General features: G+C 40.9%; 1 protein-coding gene and 1 long non-coding RNA gene across 3 annotated transcripts in view; both read right to left on the reverse strand.

Annotated features, from left to right (window-relative positions):
* The window catches only part of LOC310757702, a 139,861-nt gene that overhangs the window by 109,303 nt on the left and 11,049 nt on the right, over positions 1 to 19,509 (reverse strand). The gene's annotated exons all lie outside the window — the stretch shown is intronic.
* Positions 147 to 18,549, reverse strand: IL17RB (interleukin 17 receptor B). Of its 2 annotated transcripts, XM_083603084.1 has the most exons (11): positions 18,394 to 18,549; positions 15,954 to 15,978; positions 13,053 to 13,178; positions 10,189 to 10,307; positions 7,841 to 7,967; positions 6,430 to 6,477; positions 5,415 to 5,566; positions 5,167 to 5,232; positions 4,357 to 4,441; positions 3,815 to 3,922; positions 147 to 1,840 (listed from the first exon to the last, which is right to left on the reverse strand). In XM_083603084.1, the coding sequence occupies exons 1-11, from the start codon at positions 18,463 to 18,465 to the stop codon at positions 1,329 to 1,331; spliced, it is 1,440 nt and encodes a 479-aa protein (XP_083459210.1). In that variant the 5' UTR covers positions 18,466 to 18,549; the 3' UTR covers positions 147 to 1,328. The 2 variants fall into 2 exon arrangements, with proteins under 2 accessions (XP_083459210.1, XP_083459211.1); XM_083603085.1 differs by lacking the exons at positions 15,954 to 15,978; positions 18,394 to 18,549 and adding an exon at positions 14,258 to 14,336.

Below are 19,509 nucleotides of genomic sequence, written 5' to 3' on the forward strand. Positions count from 1 at the left end.
GCCAGAGCGTCTCCCTTCTCAGACTTGCCACTGTGGAGACCCATCAGTCATCCTCCGACTTGCATCTGCGACTCAAGCTATTTAGCAGGAGCACACATTTGCTCAGCAGTGTAAACACACAACAGATCAGGCTCGAGGCGTGGATACTGTACTATACTATGCATTTATTATACATAAATCAGGACAAAGAAAAACATGGCCTCTCTCCTTGTCGTTCTTCTCGGAGAGAGAAAAAACGCAATACAGAGCGGATGTTCCGCTCATGGGACTCCAGCCATCTGTGCTGGAATGTAAACAGACATGTGACATGTAATAATCCCATATATCTGCAGCAAGGGTGGAATGGAATTCCCAACAGTACCAGGGTGACTAATGTCCAGAACAAGAGACAGACACGAACAGGACTTCAGTTTCCCAATTGATAAAATCACCCAGGAGTGATGCAACAATCTACTAACAGTCATAGTGAATCTCTTTTCTTGTCATCTCGTCTCAAGGCCGAAGGTCCAGTAGTAGGTCACTGACTGCCGTATTGTATAAAAATTGCAGAATGGGCTGAAACCATGAGTCTCGTGTGTGTCAGGTTGTGATTATGTGGAATCTCAAATGGTCTCTTCTTTGGTTAACAGTTAATAAAGTTTGAGGGATTTTCCTTGCAACTTATGTCACACTCCCTTCCCTGTCTCCCAGAAGCAGGAGCAAGCTCAGCTAGGTGGTGAGGAAATTAAAAGTTTCAGAATTTTATTCTGTGGAACATTTGGACACATCGGCTTCAGAAGCAAAATAGGATGAGCTCTAGAAGTGGGGGTACTAAAGGGTTCCAGGACAGCTTCTGCAGAGGATGTTTGGCACCTTCCCCCTCAGAAAGAGATGAAGTCCTGAGGCCTGGGGACTTCCCTGCTCCCTTCTCCCCATGCTCCCGGCATGAAGCAGGTAGATTTGGAAAGAACCAATTGTTTCTGCCTAGAGAGCTGCATCTTTGACTCCAAAGCCCTGAGGGGGCAAATGGGGGAGTGTTTCCAAGGTCAATAAATTTTATAAAATGCCCAACAGGGATCCTACTGGGCTTTAGGGTGTAGCCTTGACGACCACTGGAGTCTTCTGCACCATCTGAACTACGTGAGATGATTATAGTCAGTGCTTTTTTTCAGGCTCAAAGGTATGCAGTGCCGGCAACTTTTTTTTCCTAGAAGAAAAGCACTGATTATAGTAATTGTAATGTTATTCTTTATGCTAGTTATTGTGTGCTGCTTTGAGCTCTATATCATTGGAAAAGCAGAATGCAATTATTAAAATCAAAGAGATCTGACACTAACTTTGTACCTTCACTATACTTTGTGCTCTGAAAGGTCTCTACAAAAGGAATCAATATCCTTCATTAGGACATACTTTGGACAAATATTCAAAGGACTCGGGAGACTGTTTGTTAGATTCTTTTCACTGAAAGAAACCACCATGTATTTATGGAGAGAAGACTGGTTTTTCCAGTCACTGCAAAAAAGGTTAAATGCAAACTTGAACATACATTCAGAGTTCCCACTGTGGCTGTCTACAGTTGTTCTGCAAGTCGAATCACATGCAGGATTTGCATTGTTTGGACTGAGAAAAATAATTTTGTCAGCAATTTCTTTCTGAGTTGCAAGCCACTGTACTGGTCCCATTTCAGCAATTCTCAGTTTTTGCCATGCATCTATAATGACATTACTATGACAGCATTCATGTAGAAATTCAGCAAAAGCAAGGACGGTATGCTGAAAACATACTTCTTGGGAATATACAACAAGGATTGTAGCAGGTATGTGTTGCATTAGTGGAGAAAGAGCCCAGTTTCTGCCTGCACCTGTTAACAAAAGTAAAACCCACAAACTGTTAAATACAACCTTTTAGAGCAAGCAAAGTTCATTCTTAAGTGCCTTTAAAAATAGCATTCGTTTACTTGAACTTACAAAGCAGAAAGATTTGTTTTAAAATACACTTGTCTAATATATACAAAATACTAAACATAAAGAAACTACACCATATACATTAATACCAGGAGGGAAAAGGTTTGTTAATATCCGACCTGCTCCTGCTTTTTGTAGAGAAAATGGAAGCCAGTAGTTGATAACACGTTCCTGTCTGCCATCCCTCAAATTATATATATTCCATAAATTTGGGAATTCATTATTTTCCCAATCCTAATCAGAAATGTTTCATCCCTGAGCCTCCCAAATATTTGCTACAGTATTTGCCAACAAGTGCCAGACATGTATTTCAGTCCTATGCACACTAGCGGGGGGGGGGGGAATGCACCGCCCCCAGCAGCGTGATCCCAGCGAGGTGCCATCGCGGCTGCCGCCCCTCCTGCACACCACGCCCCCAGGACGCACACCACACCCCTACGGGCATGCCAGCCCCGCCCCTGCCTGCTCTCCACCCCCTGGTGCCAGAGCATGAATCTCTGCCACTGCCTATGTATATCAACTCAGAATTGAGTTCTGTTGCCCTACGGTTAAATCCTAACCTTACTCACATATTAAAGAGTAAGTCACAATGAAGCTTACTTTGCTACTTCAATAAACATGGCTTTGTTACCTGAATAGCACTGGACTGGATATAACTAGTTGTGAAATATCTGCCAGGCTACAATACACATATGATCACTTACATCTAACTTAGTGGGTTACAAGTTGTGTATGCCTGGTTCAAAAACTTGTTCAATGACTTTAAAGCTAACATGATCCAAAGTAGATATTCAAAAATGAATGCAATACTGTGGTGAATATCATGGAATTAATATTCCACCTTTCTATGCCGTTGGTTGTAAACTAGTTTTATTGGTGAAACAATTTAATTAGATGTTGGAGAGCCATGCTGCCTGAAAGTCGAGTTACTGTAGATTCCGGTGTATAAGGCGACTTTTGAACCCCAGAAAATATCCAAAGCCTTATATGCCGGGTATGGTTGTGGCAGGTGGCGACGGCTGCGCAGGAGGCAGCCAGGCAGCGGCTGCGGGTTCGAGAAAAGAACCGGCGGCGACTCTTCCCACCCACCCCGTTCCAAGCCCTTGCCCTCTCGCTCGCTCGCCCTGCCACCATGGGGACCGCTGGATAGCAGGAAGCTATCCCGAAGCAGCAGCAACTGCAGCCTCCCCTTCCCGTGGTGAGGTGGTGCGTGGCTTCAGCTGGGGCTCCAAGGAGCTGGGCATCCCCATAATTGCCAGAACTACCAGCCAGTAAGCACAGCCCGCCGCTTTGCTGGATGGCCGATCAGGGCTCGCTCGCCTCGCCTCAGGCTGCTGCTAGTTGGCTGCAGGTGGGGGTAGTCTTATACAGTGAGTATATCCCAAACTCTAGATTTTAACAGGAAAAGTTGGGGGTCGTCTAATACGCCAGTCACCTAATACGCTGGAATCTACAGTACTACTCCCAAATGTTCTAATCTCCTATTTCCCTCTGTACTGGATACAAGGGAATGACGGCAAAGGAAAGGTCAACACATAAAACCTCAGTCAGCTTTCCCTTCTACCCTCCCCTTGAGGGAAGATGCCAAGGAAGAAGAAAAGGCTCTCTTCAAGCAAGAAAATTTGTCATCTCATATACACTCAAGAGCTTTGTCTCTCCCTCAAACTGCTTACAGAAGTACATCAGCTTTGCAGCCCGTGTAGTCACAGCAAAACAAAACACATACACCATCCTTCACACAAAGTGCACACTTGCATATTATTTTAGTGTAGGAAAATTGGCATGTGTGAGTGACTGAGTCTAAGGAAACGAAGTGTTTCTTAAAAAAAAAAAAGCCTTATGGCTTTCTCTGAGGAAAGACAAAAACTTACCATACTTCCTCTTGTAATACAGTAGAGCAGCAACCATGCATACTATCAGAAATAAGGAAGCAAGTAGGCAACAAATAATTATGTAATTGCCTACAAAATCTGTTGAGACTAGAAGAGAAAAAGAATTGTCAGTTGCATAAGAAACAAGTTGTGAATAACCTAGTAAAGCAAAGGCCTAGTATATATAAAAAAGCTAAAATTGGCTTTTCTACATCCACAAAAGCTCTTTTAAAAAGTAGCTCAGTTGGACATCACTAAGAAAAGTTAGAAAGTAAACTGTAGAAGCAATGTTCTAAGGCTTAACAAAGGCAGGAACAGATAATTTCCCCTAAGAGAGATACATTTGAGGGGGAAATCACTGGAGAAAAAAAAGATTTGGCCAAGATTAAAAAAACGAGTCCCTCTTCCTTCCACTGCTTCATCTATTCCAATTTTTCCTTCATATTCCCCCTCTGCCTCTTTCGTCCTTCTGATAAAGCCCAACCACTACACCAGCTTACTGTTGCCTACACTGAAGTGAAATTCAGCAGGTTTCAGCTAACCATCTGCAGGTTCTTCAGTACACAGCTCCTGATGCTCTGCGTGTCTTGGGCAATGACCTTCGCATAGTGGAAAACGAGGAATTAGCTGGAAGATTTAAAATAAACCCACAATGCAGCTAAATTATGTGCTCACAAAAATATTCTTTTTATTTTTCTTAACAACCTTGTATCCCTGATTGGCCCCTCCAATTTCTTATTGTAGTACATAAAATAAAATTCAAATCTGAAACTAAGGACTATATCCAAAGGCTCTGACCCTCTGACTAAAGTAATCTTACTCCAGCTGAGGAAGGGGACCTTCGGATACAACTCAGTATTTCCTAAAAATATTTGTTTTCTTTTTCAAACTTGACACAAAAAGGCTTAGCACAGTATAATCCTATACATGTTTACTCAGAAGTCAATCACATTATATTCAGTGTGACTTATTTCAAGTGTGACTTACTGGTCATAGTAATCCTAACATCTGAACTGTGCTGTAGGTGAGGGGGGGGAGGGTTCTAGGATTCATTGTCACCAGTAGCAGGGGACTGCATGACAAATGCCACAGGTAGTTTGAATCCTAAATCCCCTCTCCAAAAGCATATTATTGTTTCAAAATAAAAAAAATGGGATTGGGTCTCTCTTAAACAAACATGTATTTGAGTATAACGTACAGTTAGCCCTTTAATATGGAAAAAGGTCTGAAAATATGTTTTATTAGATTTAAGCAGTAGTATGAGAAAGCACATGCAGAACGATAATTAGAAACAGTGTCTAGAACTCACAATAGATTTGTTTTTTTCCTTTTAAGCTGAAGTTAGATTTTACCTCTTTAAAGGTTCTGTTGCTTTGATCAGTCAACAATATTTTTTCAGAAATTCTAGTATCATTCCCCTAATCCAAAGAAAAAACAAGATAAAAATTATATGCCTAATTATTACTTACAGCTTCAAAAAAGCAAATACATATTTGTACAGAGCCCTTTGGATTCTTCTTCTTTTTGCTTTGTAAAATTCTTGACTATTTTTCTTAAAAGCAGTAAATTTGCACTAATGCTTGTTACTCTCTTCACCTACCTTGGTAACCACGATATGATCATACAGGTCACCTGATGGATCAGGCTCATGAAGGCGGATTACATATTTGGAACAAAAGGGACTTGCTGTAAAGTTCACTACCACTTCTGACTTCTTGTGGCATACTGTTATATTTGGGACCCACAAGCTTCCTGTGAAATAGAGAAGTGTCTGATAAAATCTTATGCCAAAAAAATTTCTATTGAAATTTCAGTAGTCCTTAAAGTAGGGTTATCCTACATGGTGGTGGCCTTCCTATGTTGTTGGACACCCAACTCCCATGAGGCCCAACCATTGTGGCCAATGATCAGGGATGAGGAAAGCGGTAGCGCAGCATCTGAAAGATGACATAATGGCCACTCAGCCGTAAAAAGCAGGTGCACAATTGCTGCTAAGGCACCATACCCAATCAGCACTAAACATACAAAAATCCTACATTTTCAGTTAAAGAACTGATGTACTGTAGCACTGATGTTTCAAGTGCTTTACTTCAGATGGCCAACCACCTTGCAGAGGTAATGGGGTGGAAAGGTGGGAAGCACCTGTTTTGAATAATGATCAAATAGCCCTGAGCCACTCCTCCCACCACTACTGCATTCTGCTTTCTACATATTGTATCCCACGGATAGCCTAACTACTGTAATTGATGCTCTGGTAACTACTAGGTTAAATTGCTCTTTCTCCCCTTGCTTGAACAAGACGTCTTCATTGGATACAACCCATTACAGTGGTACCTCGGGTTACATATGCTTCAGGTTACAGACTCCGCTAACCCAGAAATAGTACCTTGGGTTAAGAACTTTGCTTCAGGATGAGAACAGAAATCGTGCTCCGGTGGCGTGGTGTCAGCTGGAGGCCCCATTAGTGGTGCTTCAGGTTAAGAACAGTTTCAGGTTAAGAACGGACCTCCAGACTGAATTAAGTACGTAACCAGTGGTACCACTGTATTTGAAACCCTCTTTTTATTTGGAATGAAAATACTTTTCAACATCACTAATGAATAGTTTGCACTTACCTTTCTCTATGCAGGTTTTACAGTATTTTAACACACTGTCTTTACAACCTGAATTTAAATAAAGAGTTTTTATAATTAGAAACTGGGCAAACTTTTTATATCAAGATACAGCATATTAACTGAAGAATCTCATTTGCACAAAATCTTTTCAGAATGGAACCTAAATATCAAATACTAAACTGTTGGTTCACCTGGAAAACAGATGTTAAGGAATCCTATCATGGCAACTGGGACACAGGTGGCACTGTGGTCTAAACCACAGATCCTAGGGCTTGCCGATCAGGTTGGCGGTTCAAATCCCCACGACGGGGTGAGCTCCCATTGTTTGGTCCCAGCTCCTGCCCACCTAGCAGTTCGAAAGCATGTCAAAGTGCAAGTAGATAAATAGGTACCACTCCGGCGGGAAGGTAAACGGCGTTTCCGTGCGCTGCTCTGGTTTGCCAGAAGCGGCTTAGTCACGCTGGCCACATGACCCGGAAGCTGTCTGCGGACAAACACCAGCTCCCTCAGCCTATAGAGCAAGATGAGAATGCAACCCCAGAGTCGTCCATGCCTGGACCTAATGGTCAGGGGTACCTTTACCTTTACCTATCATAGCAACTGCAGTAGCTTTAACAAATACTGCAGAAGTATCTTACAATTGCTTTGTAGCTCGATGAGCTTTGTCAGTAAAAGAATTCTCATATCACTCTGTTTAAGGTTGTGTGTAATTGTAGTAGTGATAAGGGGGAAGCACTGTAGCTAAGTAGCAGAACATCTACTTTGCAGAGGCAACAATTCAAGCTCCTGGCATCTCTAAGCAGGGCTGGGTAAGGCTCTTGTTTGATACTGCTGAGCTGCTGCCAGTTAACATAGAGAGCACGGCACTAGATGGCCCAGTTGTCTGCTTGGTATAAGGCAGTTTCCTATTTTCCTTTTCTTTTAAAATGTTTCAGTCTCCCAATCTTGAAATAAATATATTTTCAATGGTTAGGCTCACTTTAGTTAACAAAATATTTTAAAATGTCAGAGAAAGGTTCGTTTTACACATTACACAGCTGGGTTTGCCATCACATGGATAATTAATTAGCAGCATGCCTTGGCTGATCTCATTAATTGGATAATTCATGTATTTATTGTGCATCCATGTTGGTTGCATTTACACATTGCATTGGAGCCAGAAAAGCTTCCTGTGTCAGAGAAAACTTAGCTGGATCCATTACTTGTTCAAAGGGGGGTGTGTGCACAATACACACATATATATCATATTAATGAATGAAAATATTATGATTTGGATAAACTGAAAACAGTTTATGGTTCTCCTTTTAATAGCTGTTCGTTTAATTTGAAGATAGACTGAAAAGCCCATCAAACTAAACTTACAGCAGGTATTTTCATGTGAAAATATTTAAGATCACATTTGTTCAATTACCTGGAGAAAATCGTTTTATGTGTTTTTTAGGAGGATCAAGACCTGGATTTGGTGGTGGTAGGTTGAAAACTTCAATGTGGTATTCATTATTTTCATCTACTGGAAATCCAATATAGTAGAATTGCCACTGAAATAAGACAAGTTTGAAGATCATAATATATTCATATTTGAGCATATTTTTGGAACAAAAAACGAAGATGCTAGAACAGGGCTCGGCAAGGTTTACCTTGCCTGGGCTGGTTCACTGGGCCGGATCGTGCGTGCAGCCGCAATTTCCAGCGTCTGCGTCTGTGCAAACGCGATTTCTGGCACCACGGAAGTGAGTCCCCACACCACGCTGTACCGCTTTAGCACAGTGTGTGGGGACTCTCCAAGTGTGTGGGGGAGGCTTGTGGGTTGGTTAAATGACCCCCATGGGCCACTTGTGGCCCATGGTCCTTAGGTTGCCCACACCTGTGCTAGAACATAAGCAAAACAAAAATGAATACAGCTTTCTTTCTCCATTTTCCACAAGTGACAATGTACCCAAATGAAGTAACGAACCAGACATTCTCCTGGTAGTATAGGAAGGCTTAGTGAAACTGGAGCTAAAATGAAGCATCAGGATGGACAATATGCTTGAGCATCTCAATAGGAGATGGTCACTTGATTGTGTCACGGTATTTTGGGGAGCCCAAAGCTTAGTTTGGGGGCATACCCCCCATTACTTATTCATTCAAAAGCAATTATTGGAATGGTTCCAGCATGTTTGAAATGTCTTGTGCCAAAATGAAGGGATGGCTCAGATAAGACTGTAAGCCATTTAATCAGGATGCAACAATCAGCAGTCACAAACAGCAGAGTACTGAAGCGTATAAGGATGCACACTTTTGTTTTATAAAATGAGGACCATTTTCCTTATCTGTCTGAATGCCAAAGTTAAACAACTGCAAATTTCATCTCACCTGGATGGAAAAATACCAAAATTACAGGGGCAGAAGACTGGTTGCTTAAATCAGAAAAAGATGCTTTGGCCATCTTGATATTGTAAAAAAAAAAAAAAAAAAGGCGAGTGGCTACTTAGAACTGATGAAAACACAATTCATACACGTATACATACACTTTTCAGAATGAAATTTTGCGGCCTTAAATAATACCAGTTTCTTGTCTGGCTTACAATTGGCCCAACTCATTTCTGCATCCGACAGACTGATCAGGATATAACAAACAGGAGCACCAGCTATAGCAACCAGAAGCTTCCAAAGGGTTCCCAGGAATATATTTGGATACATCAGTATTCATTGGTATACTATTCTTATCCTCCCTGCCTCCTTCCTACAGTGGGATAAAGCTGCTGCAAGGAGGATGGGAATCAAAGAAAAATCATCCACAACAAAACACAATCTTCCGGCTTAACAAAATCACAAAATCCAAAGTGTGACCTATCCTATCCAATAGTCCAATAACATATTTGGACAACCCCCTGATTATTGTACTCCACCCTTTTTATAAATAATAAATAAATAAAAATAAATAATGTCAGATCCCAAGCTAGCCTCTACAAAGTAACCTTGACATGTATGTTGTTGTTGTTCCATCAGACCAGTAAGTCAGTGGATCGTCAACACTAACAAACCAAAAGTAAAATTTTAAAATATAAGCCACAGAAGCATGTGTTTTGTTGGGGTGTGGGTCTGGCTGAATTAAGTACCAAAGAGATAAACGGATGATAACCAACTAAGTCAAGAGTCAGCAAACTTTTTCAGCAGGGGGCCGTCCACTGTGCCTCAGACTTGTGGGGGGGGCCAGACTATTTTGGGGGGAAGGTGAATGCATTCCTATGCCCCACAAATAACCCAGAGATGCATTTTAAATAAAAGGACACATTCTACTCATGTAAAAACACGCTGATTCCTGAACCGTCCACAGGCTGGATTGAGAAGGTGACTGGGCCCCATCCGGCCCCCAGGCCTTTGTTTGCCTACCCATGAACTAAGCCATACTCACAGAAGGCTTAAGTCCATTGATTTAAATAAGACTACCAGGAGTATGGCTAACATTATATGTCAACCATCATGCCTGTATGTGCTCTTAGAGGATAGCTATCTGAACCATATGGACAGATTTGCTAAAATGTGTTAAGATTCTGTGTTTCAGTGCAGGGAGTTGTGCTGCAATAGCCTTCAAGCTTCTTTCATTCCTGCAATCTTGTAAACGTTTGCAGTGTTTAATTCTCTGCCTGTTCCATAACCATATCGGTTTGTGGGCTCTTATCTAGCTTTCTGGCTGTAAATCCTTAGATAAATTAAAATGAATTCACATTCTTCCCCATTGCCCCACAGCAGCACAATACAAAATCGTTTTCTTACTTTTTCACCACTGAGCATGGTTTGGTTTTGAAACCTTTCTGTATAATCACATCTAATACAGCTTCGACTTCCTTCCTTCTGCAAACATATCTTGGAGGCTTTCAGGAATATAATGCTGCCTGGAAAGAGAACAAACAAAAAACTCGCGTTATCTTATTTGTGTTCGAAGTGTTATAGAAATACTAGCTGTTTACTAGGCATTGCTCTGGAATTCTAATATACCCCCCCCCCCAAAAAAAAATCTGAGGTTTTGAAATCAGCAATTAAAATCACTGCAGTGGGAATGCCGACCTATTAAACAATTTTGGAATGAAATATATGAAGAAATCAAAAAGATGTTTAAAATATCTTTCAGTAAAAAACCGGAGGCATTCCTTTTAGGTATAATCACAAATGATATTCCTGACAATCAAAGGAAAGTATTCCTTTATGCAACGACAGCTGCCAAGATGCTTATAGCAAAAAATTGGAAAGGGAGAAAAATTCCATCAATGAAAGAATGGCAAATTAAATTTTGTGAATGTATAAATCTGGCAAGCATTCATAAGGGGACAATCGGACCAGAAATTATTAAAAGAATGGGGATGTGCTAAAGAGTATATGAAAAAACTTGTTCTGGGGTAAGCATATTGGTATGTAATGAATGATGCTTTGCAGGGTTAAAGAAAAAGAAATTTGGTGTAAAAAGTATAAAGATAGAAGTAATCTACATTAGACACAACAATTTAGAAAAAGTAAAATTTTTGAGGTCTTAGAACAAAGGAAGGAAGTCAATATATGTATATGTATGTAATGACTAGATTAGAATGAAGATATGGTTTTATTTATGCTTTTTTGTTTTTTTATTTCTTTCTTTTGTGTTCTGTTTTTGTTTCTTGTTTGTATAGTTTTATTTTGGAATCAATGTTTGTAATTTTTGTTGTAATTTTGCATTGAAAATAAAATTTATAAAAAAATAAAATAAAATAAAATCACTGCAGTTTTGAAAGATTCAGTCTGCTGTCTTGATTCAAAGTGGCACCCAGTTGTCTCCAAACAGACAAAAACCTCCTTCTTAATCTCAGGAACCATTGTGCAAATTCTGGTTACAGCAAACAAACAAGTATATATTAATGTCCTAAATCAGGGGTGGGGCACTGGCTCTTTAGATATTGTTTGCCTCCCAACTATCATCAGTTTCAGCCCAGCATGGGCAATAGTCAAGGATGATGGGAGTTATGGTTCAGCCAACATCCCAACCCCTGCTCCAAGTAAATATGCAGTTAGTGCCTCTCCAAATTCACACAAAGCTGCTTCACAGAGTGACATCTCTGCCCACCATTATGTTTTGTTCCAGTTTCTACCACGTGTATCTGCATGCTTTAAATGGTGGTAAACATGTGTATGCCAGTTGTGTGTTCACAAAGGACATAAAAGTATTTTTGTATGTGCTTATCGGCTAGATGCCGGGGAACTGAGGAGGAAGAGAGCAGGGAAATAAGGAACTGGGGTGTGAGTTTAAGATTTCAACACCCACCCACACCAAACCATTAATCTAAGATAAATAATCAAATCAGTATTATGCAAAACAAGGCTAGGGGAAAGTGACCTTGTTGTGGTCAATCCTTCTCTTTCTCGTACTGTATGTGTGATTATTTCTCACATATCTGATCAGTTTTACTGGGTTTTCCCACACAGGTTTACAGTTAATAATTAAGTGAACTTAGGTATACACACCAGGCATACATGTACAGTCAAACCTTGGATCCTGAATGCCTCCGTTTTGGAACGTTTTGGCTCCCAAACACCGAAAACCCAGAAGTATATGCTCCAGTTTTCGAACTTTTTTCAGAAGCCGAATGTCCGACACAGCTTCTGCTTGAGTGCAGAAAACTCCTGCAAGCAATCGGAAGCTGTGCCTCGATTGTCGAACATTTCGGAAGCCAAAAGGCTTCCAGAATGGATTACGTTCAACAACTGAGGTTTGACCGTACTCCCTATTTTAGGAGAAAGGCTGTGGCTCAGTGGTACAGCACCTCTCTTGCATCACAAGGTCCTGGGCTCAATCCCCGTTATCTTCAGGTAGGGAAAGTCCCACCTGAAAACGAGGAGAACCACTACTAACGTGGACAGTACTGGGCTAGGTGGACCCAATGGTCTGACTCAGTAATAGGCAGCTTCTTATGTTCCTAAGTGATAGGTGATGGTGAAATTGCTGTGTAATTAGGAATGCAAAGAAAGCACCAACCGCAGAGGCTCTTAAAGCACTCTACATAGATTCTTTTGTTGCATTGCATTTATGTAAGTGGAAACAACCTTACTCTGAATATTCCTCCTCCCCACCAAACTGAAATGGAGCCCCTGGTTCTATTGCTAGCAGAAGTCAGAGCTGAAAGGGCCAAATCAAAGCAGGATGGACTGGTACTCTTGATGTATGTAAATATATGTTACACTTCAAACTTGAGTGCAAGATTTGGTGTGGGCTACACTATCCATTCTGAAGGAAATCAGCTCTGAGTGCTCACTGGAAGGACAAATCCTGAAGCTGAGGCTCCGATACATTGGCTATCTCATGAGAAGAGAAGATTCCCTGGAAAAGACCCTGGTGTTGGGAAAGATTGAGGGCACAAGGAGAAGGGGACGACAGAGGATGAGATTGTTGGACAGTGTTCTTGAAGCTACCAGCATGAGTTTGACCAAACTCCAGGAGGCAGTGGAAGACAGGAGTGCCTGGCGTGCTCTGGTCCATGGGGTCATGAAAAGTCGGACACGACTAAACAACAACAAGAATAAAAAAGACGGCCTCTATCCAATTTTATAAATGAATAAGAGTTTATAAAGTATGAGTTTCATAATCAGTCTGTTGCACTAACTACGAGACCTACCATCTACACCAAGGCTCCAGGTTATATTAAAGTTGCACTTTCCCCGCCTCTCAATGATCTTTGCATCGAGGCCAGAAATATCTGATGGTACAAATTCGTGCTCCTTCAGCAGCTCAATAGAAGGCCCTCGGAAAGACAAAGAATCAGAGATCAGTGCAACCTAAAGGATTACCTATTTTAAAATAAACACTGCTATATCCCGACAGTTGTCCAGAATTTTTAATAGTTAGTATCACTTAGCATTCAGGATTCATAGTACTGGCCAGGACCCAGAAAAAGACATAACATCAAAACATGGAATATCATGAAATTATTTTCCAGCTAATGGCCATTGGGGGTAAAATTCAGGTGTGTAAGCAAAACAAAAGCAACTTATCCCAGTGGCACGGGAGCGCACATATTCTGCTGGCTACTACATTTTCTTATGGATTTACCCCCACGCACAAACCTAGGAATAAGTGGCAGGAATAATTTTAAAAGAAAGCAGTGAATGAAACAATATGAATATATAAAGTGCCAAATCACTGCACTGTTCAGCTGTTTTCACTGCTTTCCTGCTGGCTATGACACTGTAGGTGCTTACGAGAATTTGGTGGGCTCACTGGCTTCCAGAGCAGGCTTTCTAGTTAAATTCTGGAATTTTAAACCATGACATAATGAACTGGACTGAATAATACGAAAGTGAGGGTAGCAAGAACTCCATCATTACTACTCCACAACCATTTATGTGTAGTGCCTTCCAATTGCGGGAACATATATATAATTTAGCAGAGTTTAAACGATCCCCTGTTTGAGTTTCTGCAGCAACAAGCGGGTTGCCAACTCGCTTGAGTCCTATCAATAATTATACCTTCCTGGTTGATAATCCCTTTCTGTCCCTCTTAAAGAAAACGCACATGAATCTGAATCATACTAACACAAACTACTTTACTATCAGATTCATTCAGGTTTACAGAGTTGTTCCTGAAGGCAGGCTTAGGTTACATAACAGATAAACTATATACAGTGGTACCTCGGGTTAAGAACTTAATTCGTTCTAGAGGTCCATTCTTAACCTGAAACTGTTCTTAACTGTTTTTAAAGCTACCACTTTAGCTAATGGGGCCTCCTGCTGCTGCCGCGCCGCCGTCGTGCAATTTCTGTTCTCACCCTGAAGCAAAGTTCTTAACCCGAGGTACTATTTCTGGGTTAGCAGAGTCTGTAACCTGAAGCGTCTGTAACCTGAGGTACCACTGTACTAGATAATAGTGAGTCATGAGAAGACTGCATCCGAGCAGTTACCAGTTAACGCTCGTAGCAGCAACTAACCGACCAACCAACTGACAAAACTGCCTGCCACATAGAGGCAGTTAGTCCTCTCAGAATGTTGGACTTGACTGACAGCTTAGTATCCCACACCAATTCAATGGATAACATTGTTAAATGCTATGATTGTCTCTTTCAATGGATGCTGGGTGGCCATCTGTCTGGGTTTCTTTAGCTTTGATTCCTGCACTGCAGGGGTTTGGACTAAATGACCCTTGGGATACTTTCCAACTCTACAATGACATTATTTACTACAAATGATATCAATCAGTGTTAGTGGCCCTTCACCCTTTCCACAAGTGCCCTCTGGCTGTATGACAACACAGTAAAAAAGAAAGTAAGAAATGCTTCACAATATGACCATTAATTAAATTTAACTTTAATTAGTAAGATTTTAATTAAATTAAGCTATTTATATATTTTTGTAATTTTGCCCAGCTCTGCTTTGATGCAGAACTTTGCTTTTTAATTGCATGTGTCAAGAAGTTCTTCTAAACCTCCCATTGATATATTTATTAAAGCATTCACATTAGCAAACAGAAGGCAAATTATTTCAGAGCATAAAATTCTATGCAGTGGTGGAAAAGAACACTAAAGCGTAATTATTCTGTCTGGGAACAACCAGGGATGAAACGCCACTTCATTCATTCCAAGAAGCAGCACAAACCAAGATCAGGTTGAATGGAAATACTGCATAATTGCTTCTGATAAGTTGTTCCACGAGAGTTGTGTGTGCCAGACAATTGAGGTGTTTCGGTAGGAAATGGCTTGTGTCTAATACATAAAATGTAACTCTGCCAAAAGGCCCCTATTAGTTTCTCCTCTAGGTTTTTAGAAAACTCTCGGCTTCTTTAAGTCAGTATAAATGCTGAAAATCTTCCATAGGGATGCAGCTTTGCTGAAGAAGTTACACTGGGTCTGGTTAACAGCAACACATTTCCAATCACCATTCTAACATGCATTGCCACCAGAAGCAGGGCCTGAATCCTTGCTGACTGTTGACTAGGGTAGGGACAGAACTTCCTCTATCTGATTTTTTTCCATGATTTGAATGATCTCTTTACATAAGAAACCAAGAACCCCTAAACTGTACACATGATCCAATTCTGATACATTTATTTCAAATGTTAAGTTTATGTGCTTGGATTTTAATTACAGACCCTAACAGTGCTCCCCTCCACCCCATTCATTATCCTTCCCCACCCCCCCAGTCCCCGACGGATAATCAGATAGATTAGGGTCCAGCACTCCATCTATTATACCACAGTGACTCATGAATCACCTGCCCTTTAATCACAATTAAAACTAAAGATTATTTTTGAGACACTAAAGGAAAAACTCAGTCATAATCTAATACACAGAAGTTGCCACTCACTGCTGAAAAGATATATTTTATTTTTCAATATTTGTTGCGGAAATAAAAAAGTCTTTAAAAAGAACCTGAAGTACATTCTTAACTTGCAATTTTGATATCAATTGATCAAAATTGGCCATAACCAATTGATCTATAGGTTAAATCTTGCAGCAATATCCAACATACAATAGGATTGCACTGATAAATTAAAATCTTAAAATACATGTTTTATTTATACATACCATTTTCTTCGTAACACTCAATGGACTGTAATAAAAAGAAAGTCAGGATTAAAAGAAAATGAGAAGATTTCTTCTTCTTATTATTATTATTATATTATTATTATTATTATTATTATTCCTTGCCACGGTTTACAGATAAAAATAAGGGCAGTTAAAAACATAGGAGGAAACAATTAAAAAACACTGATATAATTAAAACAGCATGGCAGCACCCATTCAATTAAAAACAGTCAGTTCCCATAAATCTGTCAGAACAAGAAATCTTCAGCAGCCAGAAAAATAACAAGGAGGAAGCCAGTCTAACATCTACAGGGAGAGAGTTCCAAAGTCTGGAAGCAGTCACTGAGAAGTAAAGCAAAAAAAACCCCAAAATGCTACTTTGTCCTAATAAAATAAAATTCCAGTTGTATAGACGCATGAATTTCACATGTAAATGTGGATTTTATGAAGCTAACAATCACCCCTCCTACAAAGCTCTCACTACTGGGATTAAAAAAATGTATTTAGCAAACAATGATCACAACCAAAGTGTGTTGGCATCCGTCTGTCCTGGGAGACAATGGAAAAGTGCACTTCAGAGGTAAAGTAGGAATTAATAAATCCAATGATTTTGAAAATAAGTACTGACACAGGCTCAGCATTCATTCTTCACCTCAAGATCTCCCAATACTAAACTACTTTTGGGGCCCAGTATCACTAGTCACAACGATTCTGGGGAGAAATCTGCCACTTTTGGGATTTCTAGCTAGCTGGACTCAATGCTTTTTGGGGGCATACAAAGTGGCACTCATCTCCACATCAGAAAGTCCTACATTGTCCTTCCTACAGAGTTTAAATGCAGGGATTGCTGAGCTTGTATTACCATTTTTAAAAGAAATCCGATACTCTAACCTAACCAATTAAACTTTTAGTTGACTATCCATCTACTTAAAACATTTCAACCGTATATTTCACTCCTAATTATTATTTTTAAGAGAAATGGTTTAATTTATTCCTTGCATTTACAGTCTGTCCATCATCAAAAAGTGGATGGATTACAAAGATAAAACATTTAAAGTTAAAGGTACAATTGAAACCTTTAAATAAAAACCACAAAAACGATCGGTATCGGCGTGAGGCAGCAGCACAAAACTGCAGGGCACAAAAATGCACAGCGATATGAGTTTGTTTACACACATCCCCGTGTCTGTATTCAAGATGTTGGAGTGCAGGGAAATGATTTATAATGAAATGAAAAAGGTATTTAAGTATACCTTCTTGAAAAAACCAGAGGCTTTTCTCTTGGGCATAGTTGGCCATTTGGTGCCAAAGAAGGACAGAACTTTTTTATGTATGCTACAACGGCAGCAAGAATACTTATAGCAAAGCACTGGAAGACTCAAGATCTACCCACTCTGGAAGAATGGCAGATGAAGTTGATTGACTGTATGGGACTGGCAGAAATGACTGGCAGAATCCGCGACCAGGGAGAAGAGTCGGCAGAAGAAGATTGGAAGAAATTTAAGGACTATTTACAGAAATACTACAAAAATTAATGAACTCTGAAAAGATGTTGGATTGAACTTTTGTGGTCTCTAGCTGTTATGATAAAGATAATAGGGATTAAAATTGTTTAAGTCATTAAATTTAAAAAGTTGAGTGGAAAATAAGGCATTATTTTAAAAGGAATGTTAAGAGATTAGGATTTGCTGGATTAACAAGTTGAACTAGAAAACAAGAAGGGGAGGTATGAGGAAGTCAAAGAAACATGTTATTGAAAAATTGTTACTGAAATTGACTTGTTCTTAATATTTTTCTTTTTTTTCTTTTTTTCTTTTTGTGTTTGTATAAAATTGGAAAATCTAATAAATATTTATATATATAAAAAAACAAGATGTTGGAGTGCAGAAGATGAGGTCCCAGGTTTAGTTCCCGCCAGGTCGGTCCTGTAAAAACTCTGGACTGAAAAAGACCCCAAGCGCCCTTCCCGCTGCAAGCAATGCTAGTTGGACCGGTAGTCTGACTCTCGTCTGAAAGCATCTTCGCATGATGCTTCGCATGATGGTCCTACTGGCATCCCAGAGTTTCCAAAAAGGGACCACTGTGAGCGCCGCACCCCACAGTCACCTTTGACTGGACTTAGCCGTCCAGGGGTCCTTTACCTTTTTACCTTTCCTACCGCATTAGTGTTACTCCTAACATTTAGGTAGAATCTCTCTGGGAAAAGGAGACTCGGTAGCACGACCCTGCTGCGCGGCGCGAACATTTCGCTCCCATCCCTGCTACCGTTTCGAAAAAGAGGTTGCAACCTTGGGTAGACAAGAGCTAAGTTATTACAGGCAGAAACCCGACAGGGGCTGCGCTGCAGGCTTCCCCGAGGTGCCTCACGCGGGGAGGGCGGCAGCTGCAACCCGCAGCGCACGGCGGAGAAAGAACAAAGGGGCTTTGAAGCCCCGCTTACCTGCCGAGCTTCTCCCTCAGAACTGCCGAAGTTCAGCCCCACGCTCAGCAACAGCCACACAGCCGCGTTCATGCTCTTTCGCGTCTGCGCCTCCGCCTCCTTGTTCTCTTGCTGGCTTCCCTTCCTGGCCGCCTTCCCGCCATTTATAACTTGCCTCCCCTCGCCCCCGCCCCTCACCGGCCTCCGGTCAGCCAGCAACTAGTTGCTTCAAGGCAGCCAGTAGCCAGCAATTCAGCGCGTTCTGTAGCAGCCCTCTCCCACCTTCCTGCAGGGCTCGAGGCCCCGAGTTCATGAAAACCAAGCGACCGAGATTATTTCCACGTGCAAGCTTGTTTGTTGCAGTTGCTCGGTCTTTGAGAGCAGCAAAGAGCCAGTTTTTCTTTCTCTCTTTTTAAGTGTCTATCTGCCGTCATTGGTCAGCAACTCCAAGGTGCCCAGGGGTCCCTTCGCTCCAATAAAATATTTGAGGGGGCCGCCCCTCCCCCCAGTTGATGGCCATTGCCAGGGCCGGATTTAGGTTTGATGAGGCCCTAAGCTACTGAAGGTAATGGGGCTCTTTATATGTCCAGCTGTCCTTAGTCAACAACAAATTGTCGCTGATTTTATATGCTGTATGGTAATTTATGGCTCTAATAGGTATCTAAAGCCATTTGCACATAACAAAATATGTATTTTATCAAAGTAATTGTTACAGCCTGTCCATGCAGAATGTGCACACCCTATATATAGAAATGAGCAAACCAGTGATATTTTAGGGAACAGGCTAGCGGGCATACTTACATAATAGGAGCGTACACAACACAAAACACTGTTGCTGTATGTAGGTTTTATTTCATTTGTTTTTTATCTTATATTTTGGAAAGGTACATCCAGGTAAAAATTTTTGGGGGCCCCAAGAGAGTGGGGCTCTAAGTTATAGCTTGTTTAGCTTATACGTAAATCCGGCACTGGTCATTGCCATTCAAATGGTGTGCATGCCTCTTGTGATCGAATATGTGGCGCAGGGCTTACCTGTCCCCCCCCATAATATATTCAAGTTGTCGCCCCAGTCAGCAGCCTGCAATAAAGTTCCTTTTGAAAAATGCTGCTCTGTTATGTTTCATGAGGGGAGTATTA

The sequence above is a fragment of the Podarcis filfolensis genome, assembly GCF_964270895.1.
Source record: "Podarcis filfolensis genome assembly, chromosome: 2".
Lineage (NCBI taxonomy): Eukaryota > Metazoa > Chordata > Lepidosauria > Squamata > Lacertidae > Podarcis > Podarcis filfolensis.